Source organism: Mchenga conophoros, linkage group LG19, assembly GCF_057382185.1.
Source record: "Mchenga conophoros isolate Kocher_MC1m ecotype Shallow Benthic linkage group LG19, M_conophoros_male_GT1.1, whole genome shotgun sequence".
Classification (NCBI taxonomy): Eukaryota; Metazoa; Chordata; class Actinopteri; order Cichliformes; family Cichlidae; genus Mchenga; species Mchenga conophoros.
In genome coordinates this window covers 27520748-27545674 of record NC_140544.1, presented here as the reverse complement: position 1 = coordinate 27545674, position 24927 = coordinate 27520748, and the positions used below count along the sequence as shown (strand labels likewise).

The following is a 24927-nucleotide window of genomic DNA, read 5'->3' as shown; positions in this document are numbered from 1 at the left end:
GGAGGCTTGCATATATGTGAAAGCCCAAACGGGTGTGAAATGAGGAGAGCGAGACAGAGAAAAGAGACACATACAACACTGAAGCTATAGCTGGCCTCCACCAGCTGAACTGTAATCATATGACTCAGCCTGCCCTACTAGGCAACAGATGCCAATGTGTATGCTAATACTGGGAAAATAGCAAATATGCTGGACAAAGGGATGTGCTAAGCTATGAATAGATTTTTTGGCTAATAAGTGATACTGAGAGGGCATTTGGGAGCTCAGTCTATGAATTAAGCACTTCAATATGTTGTATCATGAGGAAATCTAATCCTTTATATGCAATGTGTAGCTTTATTGGATTATCGCCAGGTAAAGAGAGACCTTGGTTATGTAAACTTTTTTTTTTTTTTTAAAGCCTTAAACAGCAGGACACTGACCACTAGACACTTGTCGCTGCATGTGGATTGAGTTGTTCTTTTGCTTTTGTGCTGTTACCATAATACGAGCCCATCACTGTATGTGAATGTGTGCACCGAAGGAGAGACAGAAGCAGAGCCAGGGAGCACGTGTGAGGCCACATGCTGCAGCGTGGCAAAGAGAGGGGGAGGCAGAGGGGGAGGGGTGGGTTGCCGAGTGTGACTTGCGGATGGGGAGGTGGGTGTTCTCACCTGTGTTCTGTGCCAGATAACGGACGCCCTGGAGTGCCCCAGTTTGTTTCGACAGGGCCCTTTGTCATAGTGGATCAGGAGAAAGTCATCCTAGCACATGACACACATACAGATAAAGACTTGACCATCAGCTATCTGAATGATACGGGTGGGCGTTCAGAGAAAATTGCTTTTTAAGTGACCTGCGGAGCACGGTCGCCTGTATGCTCACACAATTAGGATTATATAAGGGCACCACAGCTCATTAATCACCAAAATTATATGAGTTCAGCTGAGGCTGTCGCTTTGAACAGTCAAAATAATGAAAATTGCAAATACTCTTAATGTAAAGCTACAATTTTCTGATAATTAGAGATATTGTTGTTCCATGGAGTCAAATAATTAGCAGTGTGAAAATACGTTACAGGATGAGGAATAAAGATGCCACTCACATCCAGGGACTCCAGACAGTACCAGCAGAAGGCATGCTTGCAGTTCTTGCACATCATCTGTGCACAGCCCTCGTCCCTCTCAATGTAAACTTTACATTTAGGACAGCGCTTGATTGGTGCATCATCCTCTTCGTTTTTATAAAAAGAGCTGAGGAGAAGAGACGCAAGTTAAGTGTTCAATTCAATATTCATACTATGTGGCATAACAGGATTTTATGTAGTTCTAAATCAGATTCATCTAAATAAATACATATGTAGGTGTCACCAGTCACTAAAATGACCTTGAACTCAACCCCAGACTAACATTCTCCTGTCCTCTCGGTGTCAGGTTATCTGTATCCATTTCTCCCATTATTTCTAAACAGCTGACTCCGACAACCTGTGCATGAACAGCGCTCTGTCATTTTGCGAATTATCCGAAGACAGCAAACAGGCCCATTGATTTTTCAGGCCGGTCTCCATGAATCTGTCATACTGTTCGTTTGAGTGAAACACAATACAGTCTCAACACCTCCACCACTTTAGCTAGAAACTAGAAAACACTGAACTGTATTTAGAACATGACTTGTTTTTGCCTCTCCCAAGTTTAGCAAATTCTACTGTGTTAAAAAAAAAAATTCTTCTGCATCATGAAAGAAAAACACTTGTACGACTTGTAGAAACCATAATCTTGTGACAGGCAGAGAGATTAATGTTTAACATAAGCGTAGCCAAAATGAACAAAAAAAAAAAACAAAAAAAAACAAAACAAACAAACACAGGGAAAATGATGCTTTTAGAGATATCTTTATGGTGAACAAGTGTAATTCAAACACCAAGGCTCTTTACAACTATGAACCCTCTTCTCCAGTGTGGCCTCTGAGCTCTTGCGCAGACAGCAGAAGGTTCTGCAGAGCTAATGGCATTTCCAGGGTAAGAGGATAAGACAAAGAAATGGGTCAGCTGCATGCATCTCTGAGCAAGTCTGTTCTACCTTAGGAGACAGATGCTGCACCCTTAAAATTAATGATTAATCTATTTCAGCCAGCCTTACTGCAGGTTAGTTGAAGCAGATTGTTTTATCTCTACCTACAAAATATGTGCTTGAGTGTTGGCTGATGCTCAAGCAAAAAGTGGCAGCAAAAAGACACACTGACTGAATCCTGCCAGGTTTTTCTCACCTTCACTCAGATGGGCTAAGACGGCAACATAGCATTGACAAAACTAGTATTTCTAGCAGGCCTTATACCTGCTGCACTATCACATGCCAAAATGTTATTACTTTACTGAAGTGCTCATGTTTAAATGATTGCCTGTTATAATTTGAGCAAAAATTAAAAATTAATTATAATTAATGACTTAATAATTATGGATTTCATTAAGGACGCTGCTTAAGGACAAGGACAGGTTTCAGAATTCATTTCATGTCTCATAGCCTGTAAGTATTTTTTGGATTATTGTCCATGAAATGTTAAAAGTGTGAAAGCTAGTGAGTGGATACAAGTAGAAAGCAGCACCTGTTTTCTCCTGGTAGGAAGGACGTAATGGGCAGGTTGTTCTCCTGGCAGGCCTGCCCGGGGTGCCAGTTGGCCTTGCAGGCTGAGCAGAACTCGAGGGCACATACAGCACATTGGACCAGCTGGGGCAGGGCTGGAGAATCCGCTTCCTTTAGCTGGCACACCGCCTGGCAGGTCGACGAAGGGCACCATGTTCGGCACGGGTCCAGCAATACCTCTGACGACACAAAAAAGGTCCAGGTCATGAACACCGGCTCTCTTATTAGCTCATTTGAGCCAAAATATTTAATGAGTTTCAGATGCAGATTTCTGAAGATGTAGCGCAGTAGACTAGAACCTTCTCTGGCTGCTTGGTGATTTTTTAATGCCCCGGGATTTCCTGTTACGTGTGAAATAATGATACATGTATTCAAGAATAATGTTTCTCTCTGCAAACTTCTTATAATTTGATATCATGCTCTCTGCACTTTATCTTTATGCAACAAAAAAAACCAACCAAACAAACAAAAAAACATCAGTACTGGAAGAGAAACAAAACCATTTTCACTCATTTTCATTTTCAATTCTTATACAAATAGCAGATGAGTCATGTTAGACATATGAATTTCCCTCTGGGATCAATAAAGTTCTTATTCTTATATACTGAAATGTTTCTTTTGTTTTTAAAAAAAAAAAAATGTTATTTCTTGTGTTACTGCATCTATTATTTGGTAACTTGTTTCCATGGCTTCCAAAAATTCTTTCGAATATTTTTAAAAGTGGTAAAAACAGATTCTGCCAATTCTAAGTACATAGCATGATGCACTTGCCCTTGTATCCCGTCCTTACATCTCCTTGCCTCTCTGCCAAGAACTATGAGCACACATTCCACTTGCACTTTTGGCTCAGCCTGAGAAATATGGAACGGTTACAGAAACTGTTCTGCCTGACTAGACTGGGACATTGATGAGACGGCTCACTGCTTTTATCCAGAATCAACAGCTCTTTCTGAGGATTTTTATTAATTTACAGGGTCCCTTCTGTGTTAATGAATGTGTGTTTGTCTTTATGGATATGCATTTATTCCTGCAAGCGTGATCTGCATGTTCTGTGTATAGTTTGTGCCTCTGTGTAGGCGGAGAACCTGCAGAGTGAGTACCATCAAAGAGTGATAGCACAGCATGGTCACTGCTGTCTCTTGTAGGGATGGAACTAAAATATTGCTGATTAGCATGTCTACACTGACAGTGTGAAGCAAAGCGACACAGACCTGCCATCATGTTTTCAGCTCTGAGATCCAAGCTATTTATTAGAAAATGAACTGCTGACACTAAAAGTACACGGGGGAAAGAGACAATGGGAATTTAACAAAAATACAAGGGATCAAATGGTGATGATCCCTAAGGCTAAAGAGGCCAATTAACTGTAGTTCCTGCAGTGGCCAGTTGAAGCTGGCTGCAAAAGTGGGTCAATCCCTTAATGCACATTACCTGTTAGTTTCATCCAGCCATGCAGTTTGTATCGATGCCCCCTGCTAACCAAGCTAGCTAGCCTTAGCTAATAGCTTAGTACACTGCCCTCTCTTGTACACTACTGTACACTACTAAGTCACCCTTCAATTCTTTAGACTTCGCTTCTAAGCAGCCAGATTTTCATGTAATCTTTAAAGAGGTCTTTAACAATAGCTCCCCAGGTTTTCTGAAGGTCTGAGCAGTGAATGTCTACAGCTGTGAAACACAATCGAGGTTCTTCATTTGATTTGGGGCTGCATTTAAGCCAGTGGTGTTCGGGAGCTTGTCAAAATTGCTTTTTGCTTACTGTATTTCCATGTATTTTTGCACATTTCAATAAACTAATGACTATTTGTAGTGAAATTCAATTTAATTGAATCAAGAATGAAATCCAATTGTTCTTCATTTTGTACATAACAAAATGTATGCAAAGAAAACTTGAAAACACCTGTCAGTGTTGAAGAGTGAAATTTATGGGGCTAAGAAGGATTTTCCAAATCTATTCTAGCAGTTTTCCACAGACACCCCCTGGTGTAACTCAATAGTGAAAATGTCCACAGGGGTAAAATGATTAAGTCTAGATAGAGCAAGCAACAGTTTAGCTCCACATGCAAAATGAGACTGTCATCCTTTTGTGTGTAGTATCTCTGCAGGACAGACGGGTCCATGTGACTCCGTTTGATAGTCATCGCCCATACTGCGCCTACTGGTGAACTCTGAAGTGATCACTGACGTACTGAAGCTGCCTTGTACTGACTCACCCCTTTCAAACTGAAGTTTCTTGTATCTCTGCATCATCTCTGTGGCCACCATGCACTCAATCTGCAGGAAGTGAGGAGAAGAGAAGTGGGAGTGAAATGAGCAGGTCAGTGTGGACATTTGTAGACAGAAACTGCAAGAAGCAATTATAAATTCTCCACGCGAGTTTCATTTCCAGAACAATGTCATAATCAAAATTCCACAAAACCTGAACTTGCCATTTGTTTGGGCCTTAAATCTCATCCCCACAGTAAAATAGAAATTGATTGCCAAGTGCAGCCAAGGTGCGTACGCAGGCCCACACATGGTTACTCATTTAATGGGCATTGAAAAACATTCAGGCTTTGAGAATTACAAGAATGGAAAGGGATGATGCATGCTGTGCCTGACTGGCTAAAGTGGCTTTGGTTCTATTAAGGGCCAGGGACGCTAATTAGAAACTGAATGCTGCTGTGTGCTAAACTATGCTGCGTCCTATGGTAAACTGCCTGAAGAAGGAGCAGTTTGACCTCAATGTGACACCTGCTACGGAAAAAGACATGCAGGATTGCTCATTGTAATTGAATACACACATGAAAGTGAAGTGAAATGCACGTCTTAGTTAAGGATGGTGCTTTAAATTGACAATGTTGTTTTAGAAATATAGGTTTAACCGATATACTCAATAGTTGCACAAAGTGCATTAACTCTGCTACATCTGCACATACAGTGCTGCGCCTGTGTAGAAATTTAAAAAATGACTACTGCTAAATGGAAAACGAGTGACTGAGTGGTCCCATGTCCAATGCAGAACTAAGACGTTCTAATAATGGAAACGCACCTCATTTTCTTGCAAGTGTCCTCTTTTAGGACAGGCAGAGTCCGGACAGCTAATTGCAGTTTCAAGGCCATCTTTAATCAGGAGTTCCACATACTGCTTCAGGCACTGAGGAAAAAAAAAAAAAAAACAGACAAGTATAACATAAATCCAGTAAAATCTCAAGTTAATCAGCAAGATGAAACAAAAATGAAAGCATAACCAGCGGCAACAGATAAGGCAAACAAACAGTGGCCAGTCTTGGGATCACTATGAATGTTAGATGTACACCAAATGGTGGCACTTTTTTCTGAAAGGCTGACAGCTGCACTAATCAATTGTTTTACACTACCAAGTGATCTGTCTGTGAAAAGCATGTCTGTGATGCTTTTCAGCTTCTTTTGACTCACCATTCTGGTTTTTTAATGATTAATCAAATGGATAGTGCTGTAAAAAAAAAACAAACAAACAAAAAAAACCCAACCCAAAAACAAATTCTATTCACCTAAAACCTGTAACATGCCCATCCTTCACTCCCTGGTCAAGATATATGCAGACTATGCAAAAGCCAAAACAAAGCTAAAGACAAGTAATTATCAGACTGAATGATAGCCACAACTATTTTTCTAATGGTACAACAGTAATAGAGATGCCCTGCTTTAGCATGTTATAACATTTCTTGGCGCAAACACATGAATTATGCTTTTCATGTGAAACTTCTATGAGTCATTTAAGGGAAGCCAGTAAGTTTCACAAAGCTGAGTGTTACCAAAGACACACACCGACATAAACCTTCTATGTGCCACGGCTGGCTATTTTCTAGTTGTTGTTTTTTTTAAACTGTTCATTTTATGTCAGCCAAAAAAAAAGGGAAAAAAAAAAAAAAAAAAAAAAAAAAGGAAATGGTGAGTTATTAGTTACAGACTGCAGTACGCTTGCACTCTGGAATAAAGTGTGCTAAAGAAAGTTTGGCAATTACGGCTGCACCCCAGACTGAGTTCTAGGAAATGGCAGCTATTTTTAAGTTGTCATTCATGAGCATTGTTTCCTCATCCCTGGAAAAGATTGGTTTACATCTGCTAACCAATTGAGGGGGGGGGGGGTTATCGTTTCTTAGCCTCAGCTGTTACACTGGAGGGATGTGAGACTGATACTGCAGCCATTTCGGTGTATGACTTTTACTGGGTCTAAATTTAACACAGAAGTTACATTTACTGTACTTCAACGCAGAGGCAGATCTTACTTAATCTTACTATTATTAGATAATTGTAGCCTGTTTAATAATAGTAAGATTTATGTTGTTTGAATTGGAGTTTTAGGAAAAAAAAGAAATTAAAATGTATTTTAATCAACAATATTCAACATTTGGACACCACGGCTCCAGCTGCAGGCCCAAGGCTGGAGCCCACCAAAACAACTCCCTGATAACGACTGTGTGATGACTATTCTTCCCGCCCCATGAAGGACACCTGGATTGGCTGGAGGACTGTTTACTTAGCCTGATAGGCCGAAGGACACTGTCTCAGCTAAACTATGGACACGCACACACACACACTTACACTGATAAGCACTTACTCATCCCCCTCCCTTTCCAACGCCTTCGATGCTTGTGCCCTACCGGGGATGATAGCAGTCAACTGGACCAGCACAGATGCTGCAAGACCGGATGCGCTGTCTACGCCGGCTCTCTCTTACCCTTTACCCGCCCTGTTGCTTGTCTCGTGTTTCTATGGTGTATTGATAGTCATGTGCTTTTGTGCTGAGGTGTTTTTTTCTTTTATCAAACTGTTCTCCCACTAGGAGCTCAGTCTGAGTGGAGTTTTTTTTTCTCCTCCTCTTACCTCATGTAGTGTATTTTCGTTGTTTTTTTCCTATCAGCCTACCTTCTGACATGTCTGCCCAATGTGATGTTTGTGTAAAGTTGGTCAGGAGGTTCCTTTGTGAGTGCGCATGCGCCATTAGCGTGCTGCCTGCTGTAACCCCTAATTTCCCTCGGGATGAATAAAGTATTCTGATTCTGATTCATATAGCGCTAGTTCACAACAGTAGAACCCCATTGATTGCAACATCCCTTATGAACAAAAGCTTTGCGGGGGCAGGAAGGAAGAACGCTCCTTTTAAAGTTAGAAACTTTTGGCAGAATGTGATTTAGAGAGGGACAGCTGGTACCCAGAGCATAGAGAAGCAACAAACAGGACGAAAACACAAACTACGAGAGAGTGTAGTCAAAAGTTAATGACATATATTAGTGGTATATAAATACACAACTGAAGTTCAGCTGAGTGGAGGAGAAGTGCTAAGTGCAATATGGAAAGAGCCCTAGCAGGACAACTAAAGCTGGGCAAACACTGTGCGATTTTTCCAGTCGCGTTATTCAGCTTCAGCTCAAACTGTACGACTGACTCGCAGGGGTTAGAGGTTTGTAGGTCATGATGCAGGGTCTCACACAATACGGCCCGATGCTCTGATGCGACCTGAGTGCTCACACTGTGCGTCCATAACATGAAGATGATAACACAAAATCTGTCTCTCCCTCTTACACACACACACACACACACACACACACACACACACACACACACCATCAACTTTGCTAAATTGCTAATGAAAAACATTGATCAGGCAGCTGTGATAGAGCAGCAATGTCCATGGTTGTTGTAGTCGTGATAATTTTGTGAGGTGACATCGAAAAGGCTCAGATGAGCATGCCAAAGTTCTACAAGTTGTGCCTCCATCGCTTGTGTCCAGATGACATGCTGCACTGCCGTGCTGCTCCGTCTTTTCACTTTCATTTCTTTGTTTGCGTGTGCGCAGTGTGAGAGGCTGCGGTGACACCCTCATGACGGCCGACAGGTTTTCAAACAGGTTTGATCTTCTTACGACCAAACGATTGATGATCGCGAGCTGGTCGTGAGGTGTTAATCGCTTCTCGTTACCCCATATATACTACACTATGCACGACACACGATTAAGGCGAAACTCGGGCCGATCCCCAAAACGGTCTCACGACTGAAAAATCGGCTCAAAATTGGGCCAAAATTGCACAGTGTATGCCCAGCATAAGTGTAAGGTTTATCAAAAAGGAACATTTTAAACCTAGCCTTAAAAACAGAGAGGATGCTTGCAAATAGCTGATGTTCTGCTTCTCATTGTACTTTTGGGAACTCAAGAAACTGCAAGTAAGCCTGCAGTAAATGCTCTATTGGGATCATAAGGTACTACAAGTTGTTAAAGATTATAGAATCTTATCGCTCAGGACTTTATATAGAAGAAAGAAGGGTTTAAATTCAATTTTGGATTAAGCTGGGTGTCAGTGAATAATATCTTCTGTGGTATTAACTTCATCTCCTTTTCTGGTTCAAAAAGGACTCCAGGGTTCCTTAAAGTAGTACCTGAGGCCACAGCAATGCCACAAGAAAAGGGAAAAAAAATCCCCAAAACTTACCAGTGTACAAAAGACACATTGGCACTGTGTGATGGTGGTCATCTGCTCCAGAGGGAACTCTCCAAGGCACAGCTTACATGAGACCAGAGGGTCCACGGCCAGCTCCCACGTGGGACGGTACCGCGCCGTGGTCATCTTCACCGCCACGGAGCTGAAACATCAAAAGACACAGCAGGGAAGAGGAGAGAAAGCAATTAGTTAAGCTCAGTGTTTCCTGGAAGATAGTGAAACAAATACTGCTGGTGACAGAATAAATAAGAAAAAAAGAAAAGAAAAGAAAAAAAAAAAAAAAAAGAGTCTGTGTAGCTTCGAATTGTTTTTTTTGTCTGTTCACTTAATAAATCCCCCGTCCAAGATTTGCTCTGACTCAATGCTTTACGAATTGTGTCCAGCGAGATTGTGCACACACAAATGGGCTCGCTGTATGCACAATGACACTAGCTCGCCGCCTAAATGGCCGTTGTCAGTTCTGTTCATTTTTATTTCAGGCCTCATGCTTTCTGGCATTAAAGAAAACACGGTTCAAAAAGCTTCTGAAGCTCCTGTAGTTATCTTCAACAGCTTTCACAGCTCCCTGTGAAATTTTCACTTGGTATGAAGTTACACTTTTTTTCCTTCACTGCGCGTCATTCCATGTCTCTTATGAGAGTCAGAAAGGGTTATTTTAGGCCATCTCTTCTCACTCTCTCTTTCTCTCTACAGCTGAGAGCAAAGAGCACCCACTCGGCTGTTTACAGGAAGTGCTCCCGCACATACACAGCATCAACACTGTCAAGCTCTCCCCGTGCTGCTTAGCAACTGGCTAAAGGAGGATTTTGAAGGTGGAGGGTGAGCTGATAGGAGGGGGAGAAACGTGGCAGAGGGAAAGAGACATGGAGAGTTCGCAGTCTGCTTCAATGTGCAGCTGCCTGTTTGCAGAAGAGGGAAGCAAGTGGGACGAGATGGGTTGAAGAGTTCATATCCATGGACTCTTGTGCTGTCTAAATGTGCTAGTCAGCGATGAGAGAGACACACATCCCATCCTCCTCCTTAACAACACATTACACATTCTAAGTAGATTGGGAAATGCAGGTCATTGCATCCACCACTGACTGACTTCATTAAGCTGTAAATTAAGCGCTAAAGTCAATCCACAGATGATGTGTGCTAGGATATTAAAATAATAAGAGTTACAATCTGCTAATGTGGCAAATATCTCTTTGTAGGATTGTGTCTGGTTTCTTCTTTTAGTTCACTGGCCACTTTGAGGTGCTGGAAACATTCAGCGATTTTGATCCATATTGACATGATGGCATCACACAGCTGTGTTCTCCTACTGGAAGCAGCCATCAAAGAATAGGGAAGCAGTGAGGTCAGAAAGAGGTGGACATGGTCAGCAACAATACTCATCAGCAGATCGGCATTTTCTAAAATACTCAGACAAACCCATCTTGCACGACAACCATGCCATAGTTCAACAAGTCATTTAAATCACCTTTCTTCACCAACCACATGGCAGCAACCTAATGCATTTAGGCTTGTAGACATGGTAAAGACAATTTGCTAACATTCAAACCAAGCAACAGAATGGGGGTCAAATATAGAGGAACTGAACAAGTGTTCCAATTAAAGGGTGTAAGTATATTTGGATTGTTGGTACAAATGGTTCTCTTTAGATAGAATGGGTTGATAAATGATAAAGGGAATAATTTCAGTGTTTTCACTATAAATATTTCCAAACATTGTGAGACAGCCTCCTCATCCTCAAGTTAGTAGAAGTAGGAGGAAGAAGAGTCATGATTAAATGTACATTAAGATGGAAAACTGCTCATCTGAAAGTACAGGTTTAAGCAATAATACATAAAATGTGTCACTACTCTCGTTTGTGTAAACAAAAACTCAAACTCTCAAGCTGGGAAACTGTTATTAGTAATTGATGCTAATTCATTTGCTGCTTGACTGGGGGCAAATGTCTCATTTGTTACAATTGGACTGCTTTAGTTGTTCCTGTTTTGCATCTCTGTCGTGTTTTAAGTAGGAGGGCCAAGGAGGAAATTGCAAAGTGAGAAAAACTGAGAAGATAAATTAGAAAAATGAGATGCAGCTCATGTCTGACTCACTCAAAATGCCTGGCATCCATCCATCCATCTATCCACCATCCATCACGCTCACCAGAAAGCACTGAGTGGTGAAGAAGCTCCTTTATGTAGCTGCTGAACTCATAGAAAAGCTTAAATGGCAATTTGTTATCAGGGTGTTGCCAACTCATAAAAATGACCCTCGGGGGAGTGCGTGGAGGTGTGTGCTTTGGAGGCCAAAAGGAGAAAAAAGAAAAAAGAAAAGTCAAAAGAGAAACCAATTACTATATTAATGATGTCACAACTGCAAATGCAGCCAGACAATTTAGTGTAATGGTGTGTAATAGCCCTTTTTGTTAGCTTAGGAAAAAAAAAAAAATATAAACATGTTAAGACAGCCTGGATGATCACCATGCAAAAATGAATAATAAAGTAAATGTGTGGGAACTTCTATAAAAACAGAAGCAGCTTAGCCACTGTTTCATTCAATCAACAAACTGCATCACTAAAAATGATTTGAATACGAGTTGAACCCCACCAGCAGGAGTGGACTGACACTTCACAGGATAGATGCTTAACACTACAAAGCTAAAAGCTTTGCTGATGACTAGAATGATAAGATATTCCAGGGTGACTGAAATTAAGGGGCGAGGGGGTGGGGGTTGACTCTTTGTCTAAATTACTAATTAATATACATTTACATTCCACGAGCAGGATCTCCTAATACAGTGGGTACTTTAATACTTGAACCTTTTCCTCTAATCCCAGGTTTTATATCGGCTGTGCAAACACTGACAGACTGGGTCGATATGGACAAATGAAATGGTTTTGTAAAGCCCTGACATGGCCTGAGGAAAGGGGGAGTGAGCGAGATAGAATGGCAAATGGAAAATGAGTTTTCACGAGAAAAGGTGGTGCAGTGCGATCCCTCTGCTGCATTATTAACTAGATGGTCCATTATCACTGAGAAAAACACGCGCGCGCACACACAGGTACACAGGATATTCAAAGCAATGGACTACTTGGTGCTATCTTTTCAAATATAGCCTTCCTGAGTACGATAAGTCTGAAAAGGTCAGGTCAGAGAGTTAAAGATTAATAAAGTGTGACTCAGAAATCAAACATCTTTCCTGTGCAGTGTCCACCATGTGTCAGTCAACAGTCTAAAATAGCCCTCACTCACAGCTTAACCGGCTACAGCACCATACATGCCATAATGACTCCATATCCAGGAGACAAACAGACACACACGCATTAACAATCCATTGCATAACAGGGTTGGAACAAGTCACAGAGGAGTGACTGACTTCTCCAGGGAACAACAAGTAAATGGGATTTCTTGCCGCAGTAGAAGGCATATGATGCCACCCATTAAAGTTTTTTTTCCACCTACATCATGTTATGTAAAGCAAAGGTCAGCCACAGTACACAAACCCAAGCACAGTCAAACAAACACACACAAGCCATGCAAGTAACAGCAGAACCTTAACCAAAAAGCATACTGCCCGAAGCCTCACATCACAAGCTGACCTCGCTTCAACGATTTCAAGGTTTTCATGGTACATATGAGGACTATGATACAAGACCAGACACAGACTCACTCATCACCAGCATATAAACATTATGCCTCTTTATTATTGGGGAATTCATGTATATTGTCTTACAGATAAACCTGTTGAACTGCTTGTTAACACAAATATCACCAGAACTCAATCCAATGGAGCAGCTTGGAAACAGAAAATCTGCAGCAGCTGGGCGATGCCATCATCACCATGACAGGTGGGTACAAATATGGAGAGCATAAAGAGCAACGGTGAATAACTACATGTCAACATGTGTTTTTAATGAGTAGCAGTACTCTAAATTCCTTTCTTGGAAATGTTTGTACAAATCCGCAACAGTTACAGTGTTTTTCCAGTCAAAGTCCTCCTGAATTGTGAACATTGCTTTCTTTCTACTTACTTATTAAAACCAAACAACCTACTTTAATGCATCAGAAAGTGTGTCATTTATGAGTAAACAATTACAAATGAGTCTACTTAAAAAAAAAAAAAAAAAAAAAAAAAAAAAGCTAGACCGATATTAATACACTGCTCCCAGTGTTATCTTCTGATCAGAGTGTGCATTCATATAAATGCTGCTTCCTAGCTTGTAAAGAAAATCCTAAAATGCTAATTCTCACCTGAACCCCCTCAGAGAGACTTTAGAAGTGAGAGCACATTTTCACATGCTTCAAAAAGCAGCCTCACGCTGAATAACAATGCAAGCCTTTACATTCACTAGGAATCAGCCTCAAATAACAGGTTATAATGCACCAGTGTGTACGATCTGTACTGTGTCATTTGCTTTGATGCAGATGGGCAAGCACGGAAAGAATCAGTATTTCAGCTCTTTGTTTTCAACTGAGCACAGTTTCACGTTGCATCCTATCTGAAATTAAAAGAAAGACAGCAACCATCAGCTGCTTTGCAAGTTTGAGCAACCCAATTTTTTCTTTTTCTTCTCACAAATGTGGACACGCACAAAAATGTCTTTCGCCTGATTCAGAAAGAAACTGCTCTCACCCAATGAGACGAGCCAGAGACAGTGTGATGAAGGACACGCAGTAAATACCGAATTGTGTTCAGCTGCAGTAAACAGCTCATATTGTCCTACGTAAATTATGAGAACGGCCCAGTGCAGTAGATGCTCGCCCGTGTGATTATTTGCCACAGCCAAATGAATATTGTTAGAGGAATGATATAACACCAGCTGTCACGAACAGTTTTCGTTCTGACTTGCTTTATCGGTGAAAACAGACCTTTCTCAACTTTTCTGAGCAACATTTCTGTCTGGCACACAGCTACAATCATTTCCTTGTCGTCTCATTGGACTCGGTCCTTTAATTGCATTTCGCTGGAATGCATCACTCTTCACAGAAGCATGATTCATTGCAACTCAAGAATCCATGCTCAGACAAATAGTTATTGAATCTTCTGAAATTTCGATACAGTTAACAGAAACTGGAATTTGTTTGTTTTTAAAGAATTATTAACAAAAAGTAAAAGAAAAAAAAATACTCCAGGCTGAGCTGTGTGCACACTGATCGTCAGTTTGAAATAACCACATCGTGATCCTGCTCTCTGCTGCCCCTGACCCCCGCCCCCCATTTACTTCCTTCCTTCCCTCCCTCAAAAGCCCAGCCCAGCTCATTGTGGCCAATTAGTGCAGCCTTTAAGTTTATGCCATATTAACTCTGCGAGGAAGAAGACGCAGTGGAGAGAGAGAGAGCAACAGGCAATCTGCCAACTTTGCCTTTTTTTCCCAGCCTCCCTTGGCTTACCTTTACTGCCTGATATTTCTACTTGTCACCTCATGGTGCAAGCTTGTGGCTTTTACTCGCTGTCCTAGGCAACCACACAAACAGGCATACCACGGGCTTTATTTATAACCACAGCCTACGCACAAATCTGAGCAGATAAGATAAGTACAACAATACAAACTTCTTGAGGATGAGCATCCTGTAAAGCAGCTGTGCTCCATGGGGGGGGGGGGGGTGTCAACACAGATGCTTCAAAGTAAGTTTTATAATAAATCATCTCAAGTTTAACTTGTGAATTTGCAGAAAAACAGTATTACACTGGACTTGAGCTTCACGTGAATAATTTCTTAAAAGATGCAAGCAAACACACCATTTACATATCTTACTCTTAATTCAAAATACTGAGCATCTGGCTCATTACCATGTTCCCAAACCCTCTGTGCTGTGAGGTTTCTGTCAGTTGACTCTTATTTAAGCACAACTCCATAAGTATCTGTAGAAGGTATGCTTTTAAAATCCTACGAGCTTGTTCATCAGTGCTTTTGTTGCTTTCTGAAAAGTCAAACTGCTTTGTTGGGGTCAGCACACACTCTGCTTGAGAATTGCATTGTGTTGGCATCATAGACTGTGTATAAAAGAGGTAAGCATGTAAGCTTCTGCAGGTACTTGATATTGATATTGATATTGTGTTTGCTCCTGTTCTTAGCAGTTTCACTGTCGCACACTGGTTCCCTTTTGCAATAGGTCATTTAAACCCTCAAAAAGAAAGCTGTTCACAGTTACAATTTAAGAGAAGTGATGTAACAACAGCAATACACTATTGTGCAACTGCACATCCAAAGACAACATCATGCAGATAGTACAGAAACCTATGTAGCAAAAGTAATGGCATAATTGATGAGCTGTAATGTGATTGCTGAAGCTATAACCGTAATGCACTACCGTGTATATAATGACAGCGTAGGTTATTCTTTAGAGCAGCTAACCTACATTTTATACGTCAAAGTGCACACAGAGTATTTTTGGGTGGCTCTATTGCTAAAAGTGAAAGGTGACTTGCTCTTTTTGACAGGCAGCGGTTGGATGGGGTGGGGGGAGGGGAGCCAAGAGTTGTGATAGGCCTAGTTTTTATATGCCCCAGTGAGTTACACAGTCACCCAAATGTATTTTGGCATTGTGAATGCTGTGTGTGTGTGTGTGTGTGTGTGTGTGTGTGTGTGTGTGTGTGTCAGTGGGCTTAGCAAGTCAAAGTCCATCTTGCAGTGTGGGCCAGACGGACAGTGAAATGGTGATTAAAAAATACCCAACTAAATATAATATAAACTCAGTGCACGCAAGCATGTCGATACGGTTAATACGGCCTGCTGAATTTCAGTCTGAGTATCGAAATGGTAATTTAAGCAGCTTTGAACATGTCTTGGTTGTTGGTGCCTGATCTGAGTATTTCAGTAACTGCAGATCCACTGGGAAAAATCCCAGTGGATCTTTCCCAGTTTTACAGAGAATGTTCTGAAAAAGAGAAACTATGTTCTCTGGGTGAAAATGTCTTGTTTATCTCAGAAGTCAGGAGAATGGTCAGACTGCTTCACGCTGACAGAAAGACAACAGTAAAATGATGTCACAACCGGGGTATGCAGAAAAGCAGCTCTGAATGCTGAATAAATCTCACAGCAGCAGAAGACCACACTGGGTGCCACTCCTGCCAGCTAAGAACATGAAACTTCGCCAACAATTTGCACGAACAGAAGCCGTAAAAGTAAAAATGTTGCTGGCCTGACGAGTTTCGTTTTCTGCTGTGACATTCAGATGGTAGGGTCAGAATTTGGCGTCTGCCTTGTATCAATAGTTCAGGCTACTGCTGCAAGTTTAAAAGTTTCAGATATTTTCTTGGCAAACTGTAGGTCCCCTTAATACCAGCTGAACACCATTTAAATGCCACAGCCTGTCCGTTTATGCTGTTTTCTGTGGTTTATTTTCCAGTTCAATTATTGATATAGGTAGGGCTGCTCAATTAATCGAATTTTAATCACGATTACGATCTGGGCTTTCAACGATCATTAAAAATGACTGAGCCGATTATTAGCCCCTCCCTCATTTATCCGCGACACCTTAAAGGCCGGTCCGTGAAAATATTGTCGGGCATAAACCGGTCCGTGGCGCAAAAAAGGTTGGAGACCGCTGATTAAGAGGACCCGAGGGAAGCTCGGAAAGCTAAGCAGAAGTTATTTGGAGAGGAGAGTGACTGCTGTTGGTTGAAAAGAGAGGTAAAAAAACTTCAGTGGTGTTGCACACTATTTTATATTATTTTTTAAAGTCATTGTTAACCCTTTAAATCCGGTCAGAGCAGCACGCTCCGTGTTGTGTAACTATTTTTAAATCCCTGTAGAACCTGAACCACGTAAGCTAGCGCAATAATTTGTTTTGCATATGAAACCGGAGGAGTTGTACTTACATCTGATGCCATCAGCTTGTCCTCGGTCACGGTTTCCTTCCACATAAAGCTTTGCAAAAACTGCATAAAAAGCGCTTGCAGGAACAAAAACATAATATTCCAGAAACACGCTTTGCCGATCCATCAGCTGTTCGTAACACTTCCCACAGTGAAATGATGCACCTGCTGTTTTCTTTGCAAATTTGCATCATAGGATTGTTTTTTGTTTTTCCTGCAGTATATAAAAACTGTATCTCCAAAATAAAACTATGAAGACACTCAAAATAAATTTCCTGTTGTTGTAAACTATTTTTTGCAACTTTATTGTATTTAAAGTTTTGAGGGATAAACCTCTTAAATTTCTCCAAGTAGAAATATATGTAAACAAAACAAAAGCGATTTTCAATATTTTTTGTAGTTTATTGCACTTTTTTGCAATTTATGTAATTACTATGGACTTAATGTATACATATTATTAAAATATGGGCTATAACAGTTGTATTGATGTATAGCAACTTGAAATGCTCCCACAAATGGCACTACAGCATGTAAAAAAAATAATATAAGCTCTGGTGGACTTGGTTCTATAGTACCCGTTGCCTACTGGTGGTGGTCAGAGGGCCCGGTGGCGCCAGTGTCAGGCAGCCTCGCCTCTGTCAGTGCGCCCCAGGGTGGCTGTGGCTACAATGTAGCTTGCCATCACCAGTGTGTGAATGTGTGTGTGAATGGGTGGATGACTGGATATGTAAAGCGCTTTGGGGTCCTTAGGGACTAGTAAAGCGCTATATAAATACAGGCCATTTACCATTTAGGTCTTAAAGGGTTAAATAAATATCGTCAAATAATCGTGATCTCAATTTCAGTGAAAATAATCGTGATTATCATTTTTGCCATAATCGAGCAGCCCTAGATATAGGTAATAACTATGACCAGATGGAAGAACAGGAGGGTAGGGTCTTGTTTTCCCCAATAATTTTCAATTTAACAAGAATGACAAAAAGGAAAGATTGCAGCCCATTCAGGGGTGACAGTGGCTTAACTGCCATTATCTTTGTCACCTACCATTAATGTGTCAACAGCTAGAGGAAATTTGGGGGAACACAGCAAAGCTATATTACATTCAGTGTTAATGCCACCTGCTGGAGCTGCCTTCAGAGAAAAGAGAGAAATAAACTAGAATGACGCAGACTAGCAAGACGGGAAACAAAAAAGAAAAGGGGAAGGAAAGAAGATGTAGATGAAAGCATGAGTGAGCATGAAAAAGAGGGAAATGGGTAAAAACAGACTGAAAGAGTGACATTAAAAAAAAAAAAAAAAAAAAAAAAAAAAAGACTGGAGGAAATACAAGAAAATAGCTGGAATAAAAAGGGCTCTTTTCTTTTATGCCTCCTAACGAGACCATTAGGCAAACAAGCTGAAGCTTTGGCAGTACTTAATGACTGAGTGTAAATATTCATGAGATTTTTGTAGCATTTTGTTTTTTCCTTCAAGTTGTAAAGAGCCTACATTGAAGAAAGTCGACTCGATGTTGGGCCACACTCATCGATAAAGTTCACAAAGCTCTTTTTTTGTTAATATTTGATCTCCCCCACCCCATTTTCCTTTATACAAAAAAAAGAAAGAAAGTACGACTGAATACTGAATGACATGATGGTGAACAGCAGACACAGAGCAAAACAGTCAGATGGGGGCTAAAGCAAGGGGGCCAGTTCTTGCCTACAGAGTCTTATTGTCAGTGGTAACAACACTTACAGTTCTCTACAGCACAAAGAATAAACAAGATATGGACGTTATTGTGGAGACAGTAACAGGAGATACTTGTTTCTTACCAAATCAGTATGCAATAAAAAAGAAAAAATTTAAAAATGAGGCTGTAACCAGAGACGGCGAGCTAGTTCTCACCTCCAAAAAAACCCATGCTGCCACACATTATTGTCTCGCAAGCTGAGTGAAGATGACAGGCATGCCACACTGAGCCCATTTCTATTGACAGATGGAGAGAGCCTGGGCGAAGGGTCGACTTTGCTGGGTATCTCTTGTCACTCACCGCGTTGCATCTTCAGTCTTTATGTTTACATGTAGGGTTTGACTAAATTACAGCAGACAATAACAGGTAAAGTCCAAGGTCATTATTGTGGACGATTTTGACTTATTTATATATCTGTAATCATGCAGAAAAACTTCTCCCGGCTTTAGCTGACAAAGAACACTTATCTAATACCGTAACACTGCTCAGCTGGGTATGAAATTGTGTGAACTGCTTTGTCTAATGAAGGAAAGTTAGTTTTAGTTTGTTATGCAAATGCGTCCAGAATTCACTTTGTACTTCTGTCCAAAACAGAATCCAACAAATATCAGCTGGCAGGAATTTTTCTCTTTCCAGACTCTGTTTAGTTGATCAGCGCTTTTGGCTTTCATCTTGTAAAAGTTCTTTATGGGTTTTTTTTTTCTCCCTACCAGGTTGTTCTTTATTTATTTATTTATTTATTTATTATAATTTAACTCTGAAATCAGACTCATTAGAATCTCTTGTGAATTTTAATACAAATCAAAATGCTAGAAAATACTAATAGCTGCTGAAGAGATGGACTAAATGGACAAAATCTTGACTGTTACGCACACAGCCGACAAACGCCAGGACACATCCACTGAGAGCAGCAGCTGACAACAAATAAGGCCCGTATTCGCACGCTGATAGAACGTTCCTGAACTACACATATTAGGCTGCGTTTCTGAATAAAGAAAAAGGCAAGAAGATGTCTGTAATGTTTGCATTTTCTAATATTGAACAGTTCCTGATTTATTTGGACTTATAATGGAGGTGATGCCACTCTGTCTTCACCCCATCAGTTTGACGATTTAAGGCAAATAAACCGTAACAGGTCTTGTGTTCATATCATGAAGTGACAATGGAGCTATGTGACAAGGAAAATAGGATTTATTATTTCTTAAATTTTGCTTTTGAAAAAATGAGAAAATTTACTATGTCAAACACACGTCTCATATTCTTTAAACTGGTGAAAGAGTGTTAACACAGAAATTAGCACATAGCATTGATTCCCTTTACATGTCAGGCTGAACACTCAGTGTGTGTGTTATGCCAATCACACACACACACACACACACACACACGAGGCATAGTCTACATGTCCCTCATTAGAAAAAAATGCCCTGGGGACAAATTCCTTATGCCACTGCACTGTGCTAAATGAACTGAGAAGGTTATGTCAAGATCTGGCAAAAAAGCTAATTGATGACATGAAGTAAGAAATAATAAAAAGAACTGCGTGTCCTTTTTCACCACAGCTTTAAGCCACTAAATAGTACTGATCGAGACACTTAAGTGGAGTCGGGTCGTGTCAGCCATTTTAGTCTTTCACTGAAGTTATTTTAATGAGGAAAATACACAACAAGGGCTAAAATAACAAGCGTGACTCTTGCATGCTGAGTACTGCCGTCACTCCACTGGACAATAGTGTTTTCATGGACAAAACAGGAGTGAGAAGCACTCCAACAGAGAGGCACTCAGAGTCTAATCTGTGGGATACAGTGGCACTCTCACCAAGCAGTGGGCTAAACAATTCACAAGCAATTTTGCTAATCGCTGAGTCTGCAAAGCAGACAAAACAGAAGAGTGGATAGAGTCAGATCCCCCAAGAGCTCATGCCCCAGTCTGACCCTCCATACTCCCTGTAGTCCTGCCATGACATCACAGCTTATCATCTTGTACAGAGTGCTTTCTTGTATCACGTAAAAATCACCACCACAGCATATTATTTTCTCTTTGCCTCCCAGCTCTTTCCTTCCTTGCTGTTGTGGGATGCTACCCTGTACAGAAAACCCAGTCTACAGGTCTCCCGTAGAAATGGGAAGGAGGAAGCCCCAAACCCATGCTAGGAAATGTTCTGGCATCCTGTTGTTGGGTTTGTTGTAGAAACACAGAGGATACTATCTCACTAAAGGTAAGCAAGGCCCTCAAAGTATCTACATGGGGGAAAATATTACAACACCCTGGTGACAAAAGAAAGCCCCATTGGACTTTTTTGATACTTTGATATATTCTCTATCAATCCTTATCGGGTTGGGCTTCACCTATTTGTAGTTTGGACATGTGTCAGGCATTAGATGTATATAACATATTGGTCATAACCGATCCAGATACTTTTGTTACACTGGAGATTAGAAAGAAAGGGAAGAAATTGATCAGAGTTACTGACAAACTCTGACTTTCACATTATTTTTGCAGAGAATGAAAAAAAAATGGAAAGCTGGAAACAGAAAACCCCTCTGCAATGTTCTTGATTAAAACTTACTCATAAAAACACTTGCATTGACCACAGCTTCCCAAACATGTTCACGCCACTTAAAGTTAGGATCTTTAGGATTTAATTAAATAAGCCTGCCTTTCCAATATCATTCTGGATTACTGAAAAAGTAGCCCGATTAAACAGGCCTAAATTTTAAAGGCCTTGTATCCAAACAAGTCTGAACACTAAATTGGAAAGTTGGAATCATTAAAGCTGCAGTAACCACTTGGTGTTGTTATTGCTTAGTGCTTAATGCTACTAAGGACACGGCTGCAAAGTCTTATTCACTCCAAAACAAGAATGGTGCAGGAAAAAACCTTCGATATCTGCCCAACAGGCCAAGTTGTAATGTGATCACATCTCCTCTAACAAGGGGATTTTCACATTGTCAATGTAATTTTTCCCTCTTTCAATCCCCAGTGGCACTAATCTATGCTTTACAAAATGCCAGGCTGCACCACATTTCGCTTCAGTGGTGTCGAGATCCCAGCCTACCACTTGGCTCATCTACTTCACTTAGCGGTTTTCATCATTTCTGCGAATGATTCTCAGCTGAGCGCGAGCCCGAACGTGTTCCATTTGCCGCTTTTATCTGTAGGTGGAGAGCGTCAGTGATGGAGACAGACATAGTAGGACCAAAGGGCTGGCTTAATCCCAGTAGCTGAAGTGTGAGCTGTACCCCTTTAATGAACAGAAAACATAATTTGTTGTTGAACTATAGTCTACTGAGAGTACTGTAGGAGGAAAAACTTCCATCTCCTCCTACAAAATGTTTCTTCCTGACTCTTTTCCAAATTATTAACCAACACGTGGTGTGTGAATGCGAGACACCAAATTCTCCTCTTTATAAAAGCTTTACAAAGATGTGCTGGAAATACTAAAATATAATGATAATAAATTATCAGTATTCAAACTTTTCTGCACAAGTCAGTAAAATGCATGACAAAATTAAAAAAAATGGACCTAGAACTGCAGTGAAAGTCAAATATTTTATCCCTGGATGGTGCAAATAAATCTGCTGGAACACGGGAAACTTTAATATGCAAGAAACAGATGTTTAGCTGGCGTTCACTTCTCCCTCACCTAAAATTCTTTGTTCTTAATCTTTGTATGTGAAACTATCCTGAGCCTTTAGGACTAACTGAAATGAAAAGAGGAAGACCACAGAGAAGATTCATGGATGTAACGAAAGAGGTCACGCAGAGGGTTGGTGTGACAGAGGATGGAAGGGATAGGATGAGATGGAGCCAGATGATCCACTACGGCGATCTTAAAGGGAGCAGGCGAAAGAAGCAGAAGATGAAGAAGACTGAAATACTCCGTCGTATAAAGTGTCCCGGTCAGCAGATAATGCGTTACATAACAGCGTCTCAATTTGCAAAGCCCTACCTGTCTGAGAAAAATAGGGCGTGTGAGACCAGTTCAAAATGCCAAGTGGCTGTCTGGAAGAAGCACGGCGCACAAGCACCAAATAATACTCTCATAACAATCCCTGTCTCATCCAAACATAATCCTAACTGGCTGGATACAAGCCATAACACACAGAGCTGAAGTGCTCTCGGAGCAGAGAACATCATTTTCGGGAGCTATTTAGGGCTCAACTGACAGCAGTATTGCCTGTTTAATGTGTACACTATCCACTCCATCCCCAGCCACGCACGCGCGCACACACACACACACGGAAACCACCACCACCACCCAGAATACTCACTCCAAGCAACACCCTGCTGAAATGGCATTTAAGCTGTTGCATAATCTTTGGAGGACTCGCAGCACAAAGGCAGAACACGACCCCTGAAATCAGATTACTCTAAAATGACTTTTTCTCTGGAAGTGTAAATGTTACCAGAATAAAGGAGTAATTTAACAAAGCTGGACTGCAGTAATGAAGTGTATACCTGAGACAGCTAAGGCTTTAGAAAGTCCAGCACAGTCATTTGACATTCAGTGTCAGTCCCCCTAAATTTAGCCTTACTTCTCTAACAAGGCTTTACTGCCATTGGAGGACTGACGGTAATTGAGATCTGATCGCTGGTTAGGGGTATTTAAACTGAAAGCCTCACTTCTACACCAAGTCCAACTCAAGGTAATTAATCTTCTTAACATTAGGTGCTTTTGTAGTGACCTAAAGATGGACAGAGCACTGACAAACAGCCTCTCCAGGATGTCGATTACAGCATAGCACTGTTTCACCAAAAAACAAAACAAAACAAAAAAACCCAAGGCCCTGCCTAGGTTTATTTCCCAGAGACCCTTCTGTTATTAAACCAGAAGGTCCAACCTACAGATCACACTGGAATCACTACCCTTAGTATATGATTGCCTTCAATATAGCTCAAATAATCAGCCATGAGTCGTTGCGGACATGCTCTTTAAAGAATGCATAAATGCCCAACCCAGGGCTTTCCCAAGTCTCCCAGATTGCCTTATTTGCAGCACAGCAATGATGTATCCTGCTAAGATCGCTGCATATTTTTTAGTACGTAGCAAATGCCAAGGTCAAACAGACCACTGCAAAGCTTGGATAAACACGAAACCGTTTCTAAGAAAGTGTCTGCCCTGTGTGAAGCCCTTGTAGCACAACAGGACAATCATAACACCTCCTTGTCTATATAAAAAGACATGTATGAAGTGCCCTTCATACATGTCTGTTACGTATAGGTTTCCATGTGCATTCATGGGTGTGTTGTTTGTGACAGTCTGTTGACTTCAATAGCAGGCTGGGTTCTCGACATCATGACCTCATTCCTTCTGGCTCTTAAGTCAACTCAGCACCCCACTTTCCTCTGGGAGTGGGCTGAAAGCTGCCGGTCATTCCAAGGAGCGTGTTGTACAAAGCAAGCTACAGTATAGCTCGCTTTGGACAAATTTGCTGCAGAAGAGAGGAATAGCAGCTTGATGTATTTTATTCCCTGATGGGAGCAAGCTGTATCCGAGAATAATGGAGAAAGTGAGCAAATTATTATTTTTTTCTCCAGCACATTGATAGGGCACCTAAAAGCCTGTTTATGACAGGATTGGTGTCAAAAATGGAATTTGATTTCACAAAACAATGCTGAAGTAAAACAATTTCTCTTCACATTGATGTGTCAGATAATGTTAATAAAACACAGGCAATACTAACTTCCGTTACTAAAAATGGTTGTTTAAGAAAAAAAAGATTTTCCCCAGATTTACTGACAGCCCTCAGAGGGGAGATGACACCATGTGAGAGGTGTACAGGTAGCAAAGAAATTAGCAAAGGAGTATTTTAGCACTTCAGAGCCTTGATTACAACATAAATCCTTTGATTACCTAGCAGCCTGGTTTCACAGCAATGCATGTAATCCAGCTGCACCCTGAAAGGACTGCTTTACGTGTATATAGCAAGCGCTGAGTGACCTTTTCAGGGCTCAGTGGAGCAATCATCTCCGAGCATGTTATGCACCCTGCAGCTGTGGCATAGGAGACGAATATGACAGAAGGATGTGGGAAACAACCCAATTACACAAACTCCAAGCAAGTGCCAGCAACAGCTACTTAGGACCACTGCTCTGCCAACTAACTACAACTCTTTATGTCAGAATTCGCTAACACAGAGGGGAGCTATCTCGTCAGGCATCGGCATCAGTCAGCTGGCTGCAAGCCAGGTAGCTACAGCATATCTTGCAGTAACAAAAAAAAAAAAAAAAAAAAAAGAGAGAGGGAGAATGTCGGAAATATGCGACAGCCGTGTGCTGACAGTGACAGCTCAAGCAGCTCTCTCACACTGAGTAAAAGCG

General features: G+C 41.1%; 1 protein-coding gene across 2 annotated transcripts in view; it reads right to left on the bottom strand.

The window, feature by feature from the left end:
- The window catches only part of rnf144aa (ring finger protein 144aa), a 32597-nt gene that overhangs the window by 7057 nt on the left and 613 nt on the right, over window positions 1-24927 (bottom strand). For both annotated transcript variants that reach the window (XM_085256820.1, XM_085256821.1), the window contains exons 2-7: window positions 9071-9221; window positions 5650-5754; window positions 4832-4892; window positions 2581-2797; window positions 1085-1232; window positions 654-743 (exon numbers count right to left, since the gene is read on the bottom strand). In XM_085256820.1, coding sequence (XP_085112946.1) covers window positions 654-743; window positions 1085-1232; window positions 2581-2797; window positions 4832-4892; window positions 5650-5754; window positions 9071-9205 — 756 coding nt within the window. In that variant the 5' untranslated portion in view covers window positions 9206-9221. The remainder of the gene's footprint in view (window positions 1-653; window positions 744-1084; window positions 1233-2580; window positions 2798-4831; window positions 4893-5649; window positions 5755-9070; window positions 9222-24927) is intronic.